The sequence below is a fragment of the Sceloporus undulatus genome, chromosome 6 (assembly GCF_019175285.1).
Source record: "Sceloporus undulatus isolate JIND9_A2432 ecotype Alabama chromosome 6, SceUnd_v1.1, whole genome shotgun sequence".
Taxonomy (NCBI): domain Eukaryota; kingdom Metazoa; phylum Chordata; class Lepidosauria; order Squamata; family Phrynosomatidae; genus Sceloporus; species Sceloporus undulatus.
Genome location: NC_056527.1, coordinates 104,384,881 through 104,401,223, shown reverse-complemented (window position 1 = coordinate 104,401,223; position 16,343 = coordinate 104,384,881). Strand labels below are relative to the sequence as shown.

The window sequence follows — 16,343 nt, the reverse complement described above, 5'->3', positions numbered from 1 at the left end:
TACACTTGAAACTGTGAAAGGGTGATGGGAAACTTTTCTAACATCAGAACTTTTGCCACTGAACCTTTGTGTGTTGGAAAAGGATTCTGAGGCATGTAATAGGCGCATGCTCAGTTCATGCAAGGATTGTATGATGAGTGTTCAAGAAAAGGCCTTCTGGGTGCTTGCTTCTTGCCCAGCAATGTGCATTTAGTCCATTCTCTGGAGACTGCAGAGATGTTTAGGCAGGACCTTTGGCTTCATCAGTTGTTACTGTGGTGACTGAAAATGCTGGCATTTGGTCAACAGGCTGCTCTTTTTAAATTATATCACTTATGTTTTAACCAGCCAATTTTAATGTTTTAATTGACAATTTTGTACATTTATTGTTGTTAGCCAACTGGAGGTGAATTATCAGATTTGGCAATGCAGAAATGCTGTGGAAGTATTTGCTGTAAGAGATGCTGTTCAGAGCCTGATTAACTTTACAAGTTTTTAGACAGCAATTTCCAGAATATGGAACTGTTGTCTAAAAATGTAACATGTTCAGTGCTCTGCCCAGAATAGCAGTGAGCCCATGGGCCGACATGATGGGTTGGATCCAGGATCTGCCTTCCAGTGGTAAAGAAAGTGCTGATTTTCATCCCCACCCCTGTATAACAGCTCCCCACATGCAGCAGATCTCCAGACTCACAAGTAGCATTTTTAAGGGCTGGAGGAGCTTCTGGGAGAAAGTGGGTGGAGAATTCCCTTAAAGCTGGTTGGACATGCCTAATTCTGGATGTCACTTGAAGATAGTAAATCTTGCACTTATTACAGACAATTGTAAGCCAAAGAGTGTGATGTTTGAAATCATTTCACACATCCCCTCCCCTTTAACTCATTTCCTTTTCCTTTCTTGAGGCCTGCTTTTCCCTTGTTGAGACTCTCCCAATGTTTTGGACTTCAGCATCTGGAGTGTAAAAATGGCTAGTGTTACCAAATAACAAAAATGTTTGGGATTATTCCATTGTAAATCTATTTATCTTGTGTAGATGTATTCATTCTCTGTTTCTTCCCCAAAATGGGATGTGGCTGCATTTTTATTTAGGTAGATAACAGGATGAGCCAGCAAGGTGTAATGGTTTTAGGACTTTGGGAAATCAGGATTTAAACCCCTGGTAAGCTATGGAAATCTACTGAGTGACTTTGGGCAAGTCACACATTTTTTTCAGCCTCAGTGAAACAATGGCAAACCTTCTCTGAACAAATCTCACCAAGGAAACCATATGACAGAGTCATCATAAATCAGAGTTGACATGAAGGCTTATAACAATCACAGGTAACATTTTCTGTCTCTTCAATTCTCTTGTGTCAGATACTGGACACCTCAGATGTCCCTGGTGGAGTGGTGAACATCATATCTGGCAAGCGAGATTATTTGAGCCGGGGCTTAGCAGAGCACCAAGATGTGCAGGCTGTATGGTACTTTGGCTCTAAGGAGGTGAGTTTCCCATGTAGGTTTAACAGAATTGCAGAGCTACAAGAACCTTTCTTTTTATACTTAAAAATATAAAGCAAGTTCCTAGACCTCATTATTCAAAGATATCCCTCTGTCTGTTGGAAAGTAAATGTGTGATAACCACTATCTGAAGCCTGTACTTTTTAAAAGGAGGAAAGGAAGAGAATTCAAATTTAACATGAAATTGAATTTTGTAGCAGAAGAGAACTTGCAACTGGAAACTGTGTATATTTTGCTATTGGTTATTAGGTGACCAGGGATTGGTAACTGGTCTGAATAGTGCAGCAAGATGTTGGGAAAGTTTTGTCTTATCCACAGGTTGGCAAGTTATGTTTTAAAAGTAATTACTGTCTATACTCATGTATAAATCTAGAAATTTTAGTTTAAAAAATTTCCCCAAAAAACTGAGTCAGCATATCTACTGGAACTGTATTTTAACTCTTATTAAAAGAAGGAACCATCCCCTGGTGAAAGGCAAGAGTGTATGTAATCTATCTTGGAAGCGCTGACACCCCTCTACTCTCTCATCCCTCCAGTCTTGACTGTGAAAAACAGTTATGCCTGCTGGAATTTTGTAAGTTCTTTGGCATTGTTTCCCTTTGCTTCATCCTTTACATCCTTTGTCACATACCCCTTCGTTGTACCCTTGACTTATCCAAAGATCATATGAAAATCCAAAATTCTGGCTCCCAAACCTGCTCTCGACTTATACATGAGGTCGACATAGTTGAGAATATATGGTAATTAAAGTGAAAATTTCAAGGCCTACTCTTTATTAGTTACTATTAATTACAATTTAAAAGTACAGTCCTCCCTTCCTTTACGCTGGGGATCCGTTCCAGGCCACACCGCACAAGGGGAAAACCGTGTATGCTTGTGTCACTGACTGTATCCCATTTTCTTGGGCAACTAGTTACTTTTAGTTACTTTTGAAAATATTTCTGTGATACAAATCACAGGTCTTTGATACAAAACGCACACTTTTCCTGTTCACCTTGCTGTTGCATCAACATCCACAACAGAGCATGATGTGATATCGCAAGACATATAATGAGCTACCATGTAAACCCACTGATATTGCTCTTCCATCATTCAGTGAAGCCACTCCTTTCTTCATAATTATAAAAGTAACTAAAAGGTTGGTTATCTCATAGATCATATGAGAATATCCTCAATTCTTGGAAACCTCTGCCTTAGATCAAGGAAGGTGACTATTAAATAAATTTTAAAATCCCAAATGTGTGTGTTTTTTAAAGAAAAATATATTTTCCTAACATACAGGGTTCTGCACTTGTGGAGTGGGCCTCTGCTGGAAATCTGAAAAGGACTTGGGTGAACTGTGGAGCAGAAGAACGTTGCTGGAGTAATCCTCAGGAGGGTGCTGGGGAAGAGTTTCTCTACCAGGCCACCCAGTGTAAAAGCGTCTGGATGCCCATGGGTGATATATTTGCCAACTGAGTCTCTAGAGCAGTGGACTGAATTGCAAGGCAATCAATCAAGATTGGGAACAGGAGTGGGGGGAAAGGGTGGAAAATACTGTGTTTAAGAAATAAAGACCATTTGGTAGGTATTTTTTCAAAAAAATCTCTGCTTTGAAATGTTTTTTTCCCCCTCTCTCATTTATAGCTAGAGTTGACAGACAGGCAATTCCTTCTTCCCATCTAAGTGGAGCATCAGTTGGTATAAATCCCCTTTTTACCCAAGTCACACAGCTCTAGTATTTTGTGGGGTTTTCAGGCTATAAGGTCATGTTCTGGAAGAGTTTATTCCTGAAGTTTCACCAGCAGCTATGGCTGGCATCTTCAGAGAATGCTTGCATGGAAGAGAATGGGGTATATATACTGTGATTTACCTGTTAATCTATGTATTGTTCTGTTGTTCAATGGCAAGGCCTCAGGGTGTCTATTTAAACACCTAGACAACTTCAACAGGAAAGAAGAAACCCTTAAATTAAACAAAGTTTGGCTACCAGTCCAGAAAAACACCAAAATCAAGACCCAGCACATGCAAATGAAAACCAGCCAAGGTGAGGGAGGTTTCCCAGCAGACAATGGGTCATTAATTAAATAGACATCCTGAGGCCTTGCCATTCAACAACAGAACAATACACAGATTAACAGGTAAATAACTTCCTCTCATCCAACAGTATATATATCCCGCTCTCTTCCCTGTCAGCATTCTCTGAATATGCCAGCCACAGCTGCTGGCGAAACATCAGGAATAAAATCTTCTAGAAATCTTCATAGCCTGAAAAACCCACAAAAAATTATGGATGCCAGCATGAAAACCTTAGACTTCACATCACACAGCTTTATTTCTTTCCAGAGCGCTCACATACACACACCCATCTTGTATGTGTGTCTTCTGGGAACCGTAGTCCAAAGAACTAACTTTTCCAAGTTCTGGACAGGGGCAACCTCTGGACACAATAAAAACAATGCCAGTTTTATGGCCCAAGCCGTGCTCAAAGAGCTTGATTTGGCTGCCAAACATACATCCTTTACTCCAACAGTCTTGTTTTCCTTTCCCTTTTAACTGAAACTATACACTGAAAAATGAATGTAGCTTGACACTACTTAAAGTGCTATGGCTCAATGCTATGGAATTCTGGGATTTGTACTTTTGTAAGATATTTAGTCTTCTCTGTCAAATTACAAATCCCAGGATTCCATAGCATGGAGCCATGGCAGTTAAAGCGGTGTCAAGGTGCATTAATTCTGCAGCGTGGCAGCAGCCTGAGGTACCCATTTCACAAACAACCCACTATCAGTATATCTTTATACAAGTAGAATCCAATTTCCCAGCTGAGGGAGAGGGGGTTAGCTTGATAGTAGGTTACCAGAACTGTACAACATTATCTTTCCTCTCCCTGTAGTTCCCATCAATCACCATCTGGTAGTCATAGTCCAAAACAAATGTTTGCAGTCTCTGCAGGCCATATAAAAGTGGAGTTCTGGAATGACTACATTTCTACCACATATCATCAATTAATAAAAGGAACACATTGCAAATGATGGAAAAGATTCTGAGGGTCACTGCTGGTTAATGATGTGTTATAAGTTAGTTTTATTATGTTCATAAATGCAAAGGATGACCAGGTGGACTGCACCTTGTTTGTAAAGGGGGAAGGGAGCCCAGCCAGCCCAGCAATGGCAAACCTCTGTATAAATCTTGCCAAGAAAGCCTCATGATAGGGTTGCCTTGGGGTTGATGTAAGCTGCCGAAGACAAGAGCACAGAATAACAACATGGCAGCCCTAGAAAAAGTCCCACACTGAACACAGTGAGGTGTACGTTTGAGCAAAAAAGCATAGGATTGCAGTGAATTGTCTTTTTACATTCTTCATCTAACATGACTTTTGCTTACTTTTGGCTTTTTATCTTTTCTCCCTTTACATCCCCATTCTTCTCCCCTACACTTCACTGGCTCTCTTATAAATGTTGGGGCACAGTTGGGAAAACCCCAACTACAGTACTAAAGTTTTCAGTGGCTTTCCACACCTTCCTCTATACTGCACTGATGAGAGTGAAAACTAAAAGGTTGTGGTCTTTGCGAACCCTTGCTAAAAAAAGATACAAAGGTCAGAATGTGGGTGGCTGAGGGTAGTGTAGGAAAAACCATTTTGAAATGTACTCTGGAGTTCTTTGTGACTCAGAAACAGAAAGCCCTCCAACCTTTGCAGCAACCAGTGCTGCATGAGGGACTGCAGAAAGTCTTGCAAAGTAGCCAGTGCATGCAAGTGAATCTATTGTGGACCAAGGGTTGTAGCAGGGAAAGAGGAGCCCATTGTGGCAGTAAAGCTGTCACTGATTCATGAACACGTTGGTTGGGAAGGATGAGAGTTAGAGGCGCAACATCTGGAAGGCCCTGGTTTAGAGTTGTGGAATCACATCCTCACTCAGCCATGAAGTCAGTTGTATGTAGGCATTGTCTTTTATACCACTTAACCTACTTCACAAAGTTGTTGCAAGGCAGTGGTGGTCATGATACAACCCTTGGGCTGCATTGCCCCCCAAGGATATTTTTATGGACCTTGATGTATTCAGAATCCCCAAACCAACTCTTGTAGTCAAGAGTTAACTGCTGTTTGTGGAAGTTTCCAGGTGCCACAATTTACTTTTTAGATAGATATAAATTTTATTTTTATACAACCTACTTCACATTCAACAAAAGAAACAAAGGGGGAAAAGATGAAAATAGAAAGAAAACAATATACACATATACAAATATATCTAAAACTAAATTGAAACTAAACTAAAATGAGACATCATACTAAACACTCTACCCAGAACTTAAACTACAACAATAAACATAGATTAACTAATAACCTAAATACTAACTGAGTAACTAAGACTAAAATACAAGGGGACTCTGACTCTCCCATATGAAACTGTAATGAAAAACAAAAACTCAGAGAAAAGATATATTGATCTTCCATTACAGATCTAAGTAAATAAATTTATTACAGTTAACTAATAACCAAACTCACAAATTATTACATTGTTAGAATTCTTATTACTCAAAAAGTGCAGAAATGGTTTTCAGAAAATCACCAACTGGTTTATTCTTTAAATTCTACACTAATTGGGCAATTTGGGCTAACCTGACAACCTTAACCATCCATTCTTCTGTTGTTGCTGCTTCCACCCATTTCGGTGTTTCAGCAAACAATATTGTTGCCACTGTTAACATATGTCTAAGAAGTAATTAATATTCACTATCCAATTCTTCACCCATATGCAAGGAAACTGTTTTTCTGATGTCATTGCAAACTGTACCTTTAATCTTCTATCTCTAATTAGCTATGGTATTAGTATTCAGAGACATAGCTATGTTATAGTTAGGTCTTTTTATTGTGTTATTGATTTTATATTATTGATTCACACTAATCAATACAATTCCAAGACATAGCCATGTTACCTTATTGCAGCATAATGAGGTACAAAGGAACCTATAGCTGGTCTGAGACTCATTGAGAAAAAGAAATCTCTAGTATAAACTTTTGTGAACTCCATGACTTTTGTGGCGTCCACATTAAGTATACACTAAGAATTTTTTCTTTTCAGTGAGTCTCAAACCTGCTACAGGATTCCTTTGTATTTCATTATGCTGCAGCAGGCTAACATGGCTACACTTTGGAATTAGCGGGAATGAATAATATAAAATCAATAATACAATTAAAAAACCTAACTATACCATAGGTAATGGAATAATATAATTGTACGGTAGATTTACAGTCTTATTTATGACCAGACAGATTGTTATGTCTTAAAAGTCAGAAAAGCATAACGTTCTTCAGCAATGCTTGGCGTGCCACCCATTTGCTATGACGATTTTTCCCTCCTACTTGCTGCATCCTGTTCTTTCTGACTAAAACTGAGAAGCTCTCAGTACTGCAAACAAATACCACAACCCTGAACTCTGCCTTCTGCATCTTCCATCCTTTGAGGTTTTTCCTACTCCTGCTTTAGATCATTGCATTGTGATATTAATATAATTATTTTGATGTGACAGATGGTACTTCAAGGGAAAATACCACGATGGTACTTTCCAGCAGACCAAAGGTATCCTGGCCACCCTCGCTTTCTTTTTTTGCTCTTCTTGGAGGCCTTTTCTTTCCCTGCTCAAATTGCAAAAACTATCAATTCTGAGTACTTTTAAACAGGATAATTCTGTTCTCACTCAGTAATGACTATGGGCAATTTCACACTTCACAATGATAGTGAGCCCTTGGTATCCACAGGAGTTTGGTCCCAGGACCCCTATGGATGCCAAAATCCATGGGTGCTCAAGTCCTATTACATACATTGGCATGCTAAAATTGTCTCCCTTGTATAAAATGGCAAAATCAAAGTTTAATTTTTAGAACGTATATCTTTTAAAAATATTTTCAATTTGTGGATGGTTGGACATGGATAAAGAATCAATGGATACAGAGGGGGCCCACCAACCCATCCTGTTGAGTGGGACCATACATCAACTTAAGACATTGCGTTGCTTGCAGCTACAAAATGGCAGGCCTCCCTCATGCAAGCCAAGGTACATTGCATCTAAGGGCAGCCATGTTATTTTGGCACATAATGTAGCAAATACCGACCATGCCACCCTTCAGTGCCAGGAGTTTCTAAACAATCAAGAACAGCAAAGACCATTAACTGTTTGCTATGCCTTGGGAATATATAAAATCTGCTGCTTGAAGGAGAAGACTACTCTGCCTAATGGCAGGGTTGGTTCTGCTAAAGACTAAAGCAGAGTTAAACTGTCCACAAGAGGATATGGAGACAAAAAAGGAAGGAATATGATCTCATCTCATCCACAGGTAATATGAGCTTCCTGAATTCTGACTGCCAAACTTGACTTTTGTACCTTTGTACATCTTTTGTACCACAATGAAAGCTTGTAAAATTGTTGTGGCATTTTGAATAGTTCTAATATTGACCAACTGTGATTATTGTTTTGTTTTGGGGATGTTTTTCCTTTCATGGACCAGCATCAACTTGCCCGATTTCTTCATATGCCTATTTCCTGAGAGCTGCTTTCTTTTCCTTTCCAGAATATATGTTTATGTGTGTGAGTTGTTGTTTTTTAAAGTAACCTATCCTACAATTTCCCCCAAGGACCCAAAATAAGAGAAAGAGGCAACAAATAGAGCAAGGTTTTGGATTAGGACCAGGTGGCTCATGGTTCCTTACTGAGGTTACCAGGTGAAATTGGTCCCTTAAATGGTTGTGCAGAAGAGGGGATTTCATCAGGGCTTCCTTATGTGGCAAACAACTCCTGCTGAATTTTCTTCTTCTATACAACCATTAAAGGGATGAGAGCCCTGTTACTTATTCGCCTGGCAATCCTGATCTCCATTTAACAATAAAGCTCATAAAGTGACTCATTTACCTCACAGGGGCTGCATCCGCACCACACCACACAAATAATTCAGTTTGACACCAGTTTAACTGTCATTGTTCAATGCTGTGGAATTCTGGGAACTAGTTTTGAGAAACATTTAGCCATCTCTGTCAGAGAGCTCCGATCACCCACCAAACTACAATTCCCATAATTCCATAGCATTAGCCCTGGCAGTTAAAGTGGTTATTTGTGCAGTGTGGATGCAGCTGGGAGAATAAAAGAAGGAGGAGAACCATACATGTCACTCTGAGCTCCTCTGAGGAAAAGTGGAATAAAAATGTAATAAAATAACCAATGAAGATCATCTATTGTCTACCTGTGTGGCCTCAGAGATACAGTGGGACTTTGTTACCTACTTTCTTTTGGTTCCAGGACCCCCTGTGGATACCAAAATTCATGGATACTCAAGTTGCATCAAATACAATGAATAATAAAATTACGTCCCTTATATAAAATGGCATAGTCAAGGTTTGCTTTTAAGAATGTATATGGTTTTAAAATATTTTCAAACTGTGGATGCTTGAATGTTTGGATAAAGAATCCGTGGATAAGGCGAGTTGACTGTATATTGCAGCAGCTTCCCTGAATTCCCTCCAGTTGTGAAGAAACAACAATACCAAATGCAATAGCACATCTGACTACAAAGGTTTGGGCAGAGTGATGAAATCTCCTGGAGGCTAAAATGCCATTCTCATCCATTGTTCCTGTGAAAGAGTGAAGACTACAGAGATGGAGGGGAATATTTTGGGTGATTGATGGGAGTCATTTTCCTGTTAAAGTCCATCTTCCATTGAAAGTATCTTGCTCAACCTGGAATATTGTGTCCAGTTTTGGGCACCACAATTCAAAAAGGACATTGAGAAACTGGAGCGTGTCCAAAGGGGGGCAACTAAAATGGTGAAGGATCTGGAAACCATGCCCTATGAGGAATGACTTAGGGAGCTGGGGATGTTTAGCCTGGAGAAGAGAAGGTTAAGAGGTGATATGATAGCCTTGTTTAAATATCTGAAAGGGTGTCATATTGAGGAGGGAGTAAGCTTGTTTTCAGCTGCTCCAGAGAACAGGACCCAGAACAATGGATGCAAGCTACAGGAAAAGAGATTCCACCTCAACATAGGAGGAACTTTCTGACAGTAAGGGCTGTTCGACAGTGGAACAAACTCCCTCGGAGTGTAGTGGAGTCTCCTTCCTTAGAGGTTTTTAAACAGAGGCTGGATGGATTGGCCACCTGTCAGGTATGCTTTCATTGAGAGTTCCTGCATGGCAAGGGTTGGACTGGATGGCCCTTGTGGTATCTTCCAACTCTACAATTCTATGATTATCTGAGCAGATAGAAAGGTGGTTTACCAGTTGATGGACAGGTTATCTGATTAATGGATCTGTGGCCCCATGCCAAGCCAATCTTTTTCTGCTGCAACCAATAAACGTTGTGGCCAGTTTTTCTTCCACACTAAACACCCCTGGCCTTTAATGGAGCGTGGAGCCCTGACTCATTGTTGAGAGATGGAAAAAAGCCATTCATAGTTAAATAATCCAGGAAATAATTGGGGTTTCACATAAATCTTTTTAAAATCAACTTTGTAGATTTCCCCTACAGCATGATATCCAAGGAGGGGAAAGGGATACCTGGCTTTGAGCCTCCACTGATGAAATCACAGCAAAAACCTAACGAAGTGGAAAAGAGTAGCAGGAAAACACATGCTTGGTATGCGGAAAGTGACAAATTCAATCACCCGGAATTGAAAGTGCCAGAATTCAATCTTGGATGTCATCCTATTAAAGAAAGGGCAGGAGAAAGTGGCCGGAACGTATCTCTATGATCAGACCTTGAGAGAACTGCAGCCAATTACAAAGCCATCTATATTCATGCCATTCCACTACCACCCCCGTAACTCTTTATCAAGTTAGAATCACTGATGGCCGAGCTCCAAGTATATGTTTTGTATGCTCAGCAACGGGGGTTTCCATGCCTTCTGCTAATTACAGAGGCTTTTCAGCTCATGGTCAACATGATGCAACCTGAGTTCACATCTTCTCACCCTTTCAGCTCCCATCTCCTAGCCTAAGTTTACATCATGTTACAAACAGCAGAGAAATCCCCAGGTCAGCATGCCTACATTGGCTCTAGTTGTGTTTCTTCTTCTTGCTGCTGTTGTGTGCCATCAAGGCATTTCCAACTTATGGGGGCTCTAAGATGAACCTATCATGAGGTTTTCTTGGCAAATTTCTCCAAGGGGGGGGGGGGTTGGCATTACCATCTCCTTAGGATGAGAGAGTGTGATTTGCGCAAAACCATTAGTGGGTTTCTATGGTCTTGTGGGGATTCAAACTCTGGTCTCCAGAGTCATAGTCCAACATTCAAATCACTACACCACGCTGTGAGATGTTGTGCAAAAAAGGGGCAATCAATTGTTGTGTAGAAAAGAGCAATTACTGTATATACTCAAGTATACATCTAAGAGTGTATAATAGAAGGGGGCCATGGAGGGCAGCATTGGGAGGAGGAGGAAGAGGAGGAGAAGGAGGAGGAGGATTGCCAAGGGAAATTGGGCTGCGGAGCCAAGAGGAAGAAGCCTCTCTCTCTTTTTATTTTTTATTTTTGACAGTCTATGCGCATGATTTTTGGGTGATATAGAATGTGCGTGTGCTTGTGCTACCTTCATTTCCTCTTGCTCCTGGAACAGTGCCTTATAAGAGCCTTTATTATTATTAATATTATTTTTATTTGTGTTATATGTGGATTCTACAATTAGAATGCCTGTGCTGCATTTCCCTTTCATTTCCTCTTGCTCCTGGAATTATTTGTTTAAAATGTGAATGCTACAATGCCAATGTTACAAATGTTTCCCTTTCAGTTTGGCAAAATGATACCAATTGAATGCTTTTGCTTTTACTACACACAAGACACACACCGGAGGTTTTTAAATTTGACAGCATCTGCACACCCTGCCCGCCAGATTTTAAAAAAAAAATTACAAAAGCAGAACTAGTTTGATTGACAGCAGAGGACTCTTCCTTTTAAAGAGTAAAGAGCTGCAATGACGTTGCGGGGTTAAATATGCCGATTGAGGTATTTATAGTCAGCACTTGCTTCCGGAGGCATTCGAGAGGAGGGCCCCCAATTGTACCCAGTTCCCTCCAGCACAAATGTGCCGGTCTGAATGGGGCCGAAGAGTCATTCCTGCCACTCATGATTTAGTGCCTTCACAGGAAGGGTAGCTTTTCCTCATGTTGAAATATAAGCCAAGGTATGAAGAAAATATTGTAACCAAGTGTTAACTATCTAATAACCTTGTTCCTTCCATTTTCCACTCTGGTCAACAAATGCAGAAGCGGTAACATTGTTCAGATAACCAACAAACATTAGTATGGGGAATCAAGTGCTCCTCCAGATGTCTACCTTAAGCGTGAGGGAGACTCTCAGACTGACACAGGTCTGTGGCTTCAGGATGACACAGCTAGCCCCTTCCCACTCCTAATCCACGGTGCGATGAAGAGCACCACAGCTCAGGGGCAGAAGAGGACCCATTGTATTGTGGCTTGGAGATGAGAGGGCGCTTGCCACATGATCCTGAAGCTTCTCCTTGCCTACACCACAGGCCTCTATCACCCCAGCTCCCTTGAGTTTGTTACCCAACTTAACTTAATCACTTAAGTCATTGGTAACTACAATTGCATAGTTACAAATGTAGGATCTCAGCCAATTAGTTGTCACTTGCCTTTAAGTCAACTTTGGCTTATAGTGACCTCATCAGAGGGTTTTCTTGACAAGATGGGACATATAGTCCAACATCATCTGCTGTCTCTCAGATAGTGGCATTCAAATTCCAGGTGTATTTAATACTTCTAATCAATAGCTGTTCGACTATGCTTTCCTGCTCCCTTTATAAAAAGCCTCTCGTCACTAGTTTACTATGAGCTACTGTCCTACAGACCCGGTTATGGGTTACATCCAGTTGTTAGTCCTAGAGGAGACCCATTGAATCAATGGGAACTTGCTAAGTCAACAGTTCCACAAGTCCTGTTGATCCAACAGTTCTACCCTAATCGCAGCTAACAATGACACCAGTAGGCAAGATGTAGTCCCTTCAGATGATGTATGACTATATTCCCATCTGCCATAGCCAGAATACTATTTGCATGAAATGCTGGGAACTACAGTCCAACAACAGCCAGAGGGCCTTATTTTAACCACTCTGCTTAAGAGGGTGAATTTAACTCTATGACTTTGTAACAAAAGCTACTGTTACAAATGATCTTCTGCCAGCTTTAGATTTGCCCTTTAGAACAAAACCCATGCACTCATGATTTTCCACCTGGTGTATTGTGTTTTTCTGTGGACTGCTTTGTTTCTGTTTGTGTCTTATTCTGTTTTGCTTTATGGGTGCAAGTTTCTGGCACCAGAGACAACTTTTACTTCAACCGCAACTATGCAAATATTTAATTAGCCTTCTGCTCTGCGTGGTGTCTGGTTTCTCAAACATAGTCAGAACATGGGAGAAAATAGCTGCTAGCTGTGGTTAATTTCTAAGAAGGGATGCGGCCCTAAACTGAAGCTTACCAAGAACGGAAACTCTGTCCCATGACCTAGAAGCTTTCCCTGCTAACCTTAGATGAGATGTGTGAGCTTAAAAAGTTACTTTTAAAAAGTAATTTGTTCTGTCACTCATTATACTTTTGAAAGTAACTTGCTACTAATTTCTATGATGGAAGAAGTTTAAGTTGTTGTTTATTGTACTACTCATTACTCTCCCATTACTTTCATTTACTTTTTCAAGTGAAAAGCCATTTTAGGATTGATAAGGGAATGGCACAAAACGTGAAAAGTAATGTTTGGAAATATTAGAAAATCTTACTGATTACACTGGTGGCACTTACTTTTTACCTTGTTTTTAAAATATGAGTTTTATATGCCCTCATTACCCCAAAACATAACCATTTATCTACATAAGTCATTATATACAAACTCCGGGGATCGCTAACTGCAGCTTCCTACATGTTTTGAATTGCAACGGGCTCCTGGGAACTATAGGGTAAACCTCTGGAGCTCTACAGTTGCCCACCTTTTAGGATAGAAAAAGAGGCTGTGATTGCTCCATTACAAACAGGGATGCATACTGACCATGTTCAGAGGGACTTTCATTCATTATTGATTCATATTATCAACAACTGAGTCTAGGCTATTTATAAAAAGTGTCTAGAGATAAGCTTAATTCTTTTACACAATTGTTTTTCTTGTTGTGGTGTGCCTTCAAGTCATTTCCAACTTATAGAGATGCTAAGGCAAACCTATCATGGGGTTTTCTTGGCAAGATTTGTTCAGAGGAGGTTTTCCATTGTCTTTCCATGAGGCTGAGATCGTCTCACTTGCCCAAGGTGCACTTTAAGGAGGGCTGTTTAGAGTTCTGAGCCAGAAGGTGGTACAGCCTCAATAAACTACAAACCCCAGCATTCGTGTTCCCATGGCAGTTAAAGTAGAATATAATGGTTTTTAAATGGTTGAAATTCTACATTAACATTCCCTGGAATGTATTTTTAGAATGCCCTTTCAAAACTACTTTTATACTCTTTCTTGCTTTATTTTTTGCAGCTCTTGTGAGCGTACAATGCTTCTTATTTCTAAACTTGTAATATCAACTTTACAGGTATTTTATTTGTTTCCAGGATGTTGAGTTCAGTCTTCCTACAATTTAAATCCCTGAGAACTTTGGCATTATCTGACACGTTATAAAGCCTTGATAGTTCCTCTGTTTTGGCGGAAAGAGCTGCCATAATCTTCTTTCTTTCTCTAGATTACTTAGACACCCTCCTGAATTACGCTTTTAGTGTATACCATAAAAGAACATTGGATGCATCCAGTTGGTTTTTGTCTTCGTAGATGAATGCACTTATCTGCTAATGCTATCGCTAGTGGGACAGTAACACTGAATTTAACATTCAGAAGTGTGTCTGGTCAGATCAGGGGCCATGGATCCAGGCTAATGTGAGGGGTCCACTGTTAGAGAAAGTTATAAGTCTGAATAATGCATCCTAGGCTGCAGAGATAATCCAGTTTGACACCACTTTAACTGCCATGACTTAAATGCTACGGAATTCTAGGAGCTGTAGTTTTGTGAGACATTTAGCATTCTCTGTCAGAGAGCTCTGGTGCCACAACAAACTACAAATCCCAGAGTTCTACAGCATTGAGCCATAGCAGGTAAAATGATGACTTCCACAAGATCCAGGACATTAAAGAGAAATTTAAACCAAGAATGGGGAAGCTGATCAATCAGAACAGAATACACGACCAAGATGAAATAAAAAGACGATGGAAGCAATACACTGTGTGTGTGTGTGTGTATACAATAGAGTCTCGGTTAACCGACTTTCACGGGAAGGAAGGGAGAGGAGGAGGCGGCCCCCACCCGTCCCTTCCTCCTTGCTCGTGCCCATGCTAGCGCGGGCACTCGTAGGGAGAAGGCAAAGGAGGGAGCCCCGCCCCCTTCCCCTTTTCCGCGCACGGTGGCTGCTCCAGCGCCGGCACCCACGGGGAGAAAGGGAGGTGGGAGCGATTTCCAACCTGGCAACCCCTGAGAAAGAGGTTGTGACCCCGAGGTTCGCAACCCCTTTCTCAGGGGTCGCCAGGTTGGGAATTCCCCCGCCTCCCCCCTTCCCTTCCTGGTTTGGATTATCCGACATATTCAGTTATCCAATTACAAGCCAGTCCCGTTTATGTCGGATAATCAAGACTCTGTGTGTGTGTGTGTGTGTGTGTGTGTGTGTGTGTGTATGAATGAATGAGAAGGAAGGTTAAATGGCACATGGAAAGAAAAATAATGTGATCATGAACCCCAAGTTCTGGAAAATGAAGGCACTCCAAGTAATTAGGAAGAATAAATCACCAGGAACAGATGGCATGCCAACAGAAATGTTGTACAGAGACAGAATCATCTTTGGTTTTAACTAAAATCTGCCAATAAATATGGAAAACAAAACAATGGTGAATGCATTTTGGATTTTAGTTTGAATTTTAAAGGAACCCATCCGCGGTGATTTCGTCAATCAAGGAAGCCACAGCCCTGAGCAGGGCAGTGGATGACCACAGCTCTTGCTGGAGATCTCTCACTCATAGGGCCTCCATATAGGTTGAAGTCAACTTGACAGCAAATAACAACAAATTTGTAGACAGATTAAAAGGATCATTGCCCCAAATAATCTCTCCTGAGTGAAGAAGGGAGAAATTCTCCAAAGAGTTCTTAAGAAAGATGTTGCCATCAGCAGTGATAAACTCCTTTCTCCCCCACCCCCCCTTCTAAACTGCTTTGCTTGCTTGGCAGCTACTATATGTGGGCACAATACGAACTGTTTCCTGGGAAACAGCAGAAGAAATTTTTGCACTCTCATCTTTTTCTACTAGAGATTTCCTCATTTTCTAAGGATGTGAAGAAAAATGAAATCTCTAAACTTTTCACAGAAGAATATCTACGGAGAAATTTCAGCTCTCAAATCACCATGCTGAAAATAGATCACCAATATGTAATAATGATAGGTGGTTTTGTGCATGAGAGTAGGAATCTTTGGGCAAAGACCTTTGATGTAATAAGTGGAGATTCACATAAACTGCTCCATTACCTATAATCCATCCATCCATCCATCCATCCATCCATCCATCCATCCATCTGGTGTAGCGGTTTAAGCACTAGACTATGACCCTGGAGACCAATTCCCCACTCAGCCATGGAAACCTACTGGGTGACCTTTGGCAAGTCACACACTCTCAGCCCCAGAAAACCCTGTGATAGGTTGTTGTATGGTCACTATAAGTCAAAAACAACTTTAAGTCAGACAACAACATCTGTCTTTCTCTCTGTTCATCTCTTAATCTGTGGCATTTCTAAACTTCAAACTAAGCAAAGTTGTCTGGGCAATGTACAGTCTGTGAAAAATATAAAACACAACATAATATAATAAAGCCATG

At 40.6% G+C, this 16,343-nt stretch overlaps 1 protein-coding gene across 1 annotated transcript in view; it reads left to right on the top strand.

The window, feature by feature from the left end:
- Window positions 1-3,221, top strand: part of ALDH16A1 (aldehyde dehydrogenase 16 family member A1) — a 53,010-nt gene extending 49,789 nt beyond the window's left edge. Inside the window, 2 exon segments of the mRNA XM_042471076.1 lie at window positions 1,337-1,462; window positions 2,762-3,221. Coding sequence (XP_042327010.1) covers window positions 1,337-1,462; window positions 2,762-2,938 — 303 coding nt within the window. The 3' untranslated portion in view covers window positions 2,939-3,221.
- The last annotated feature ends 13,122 nt before the right edge of the window (window positions 3,222-16,343 follow it).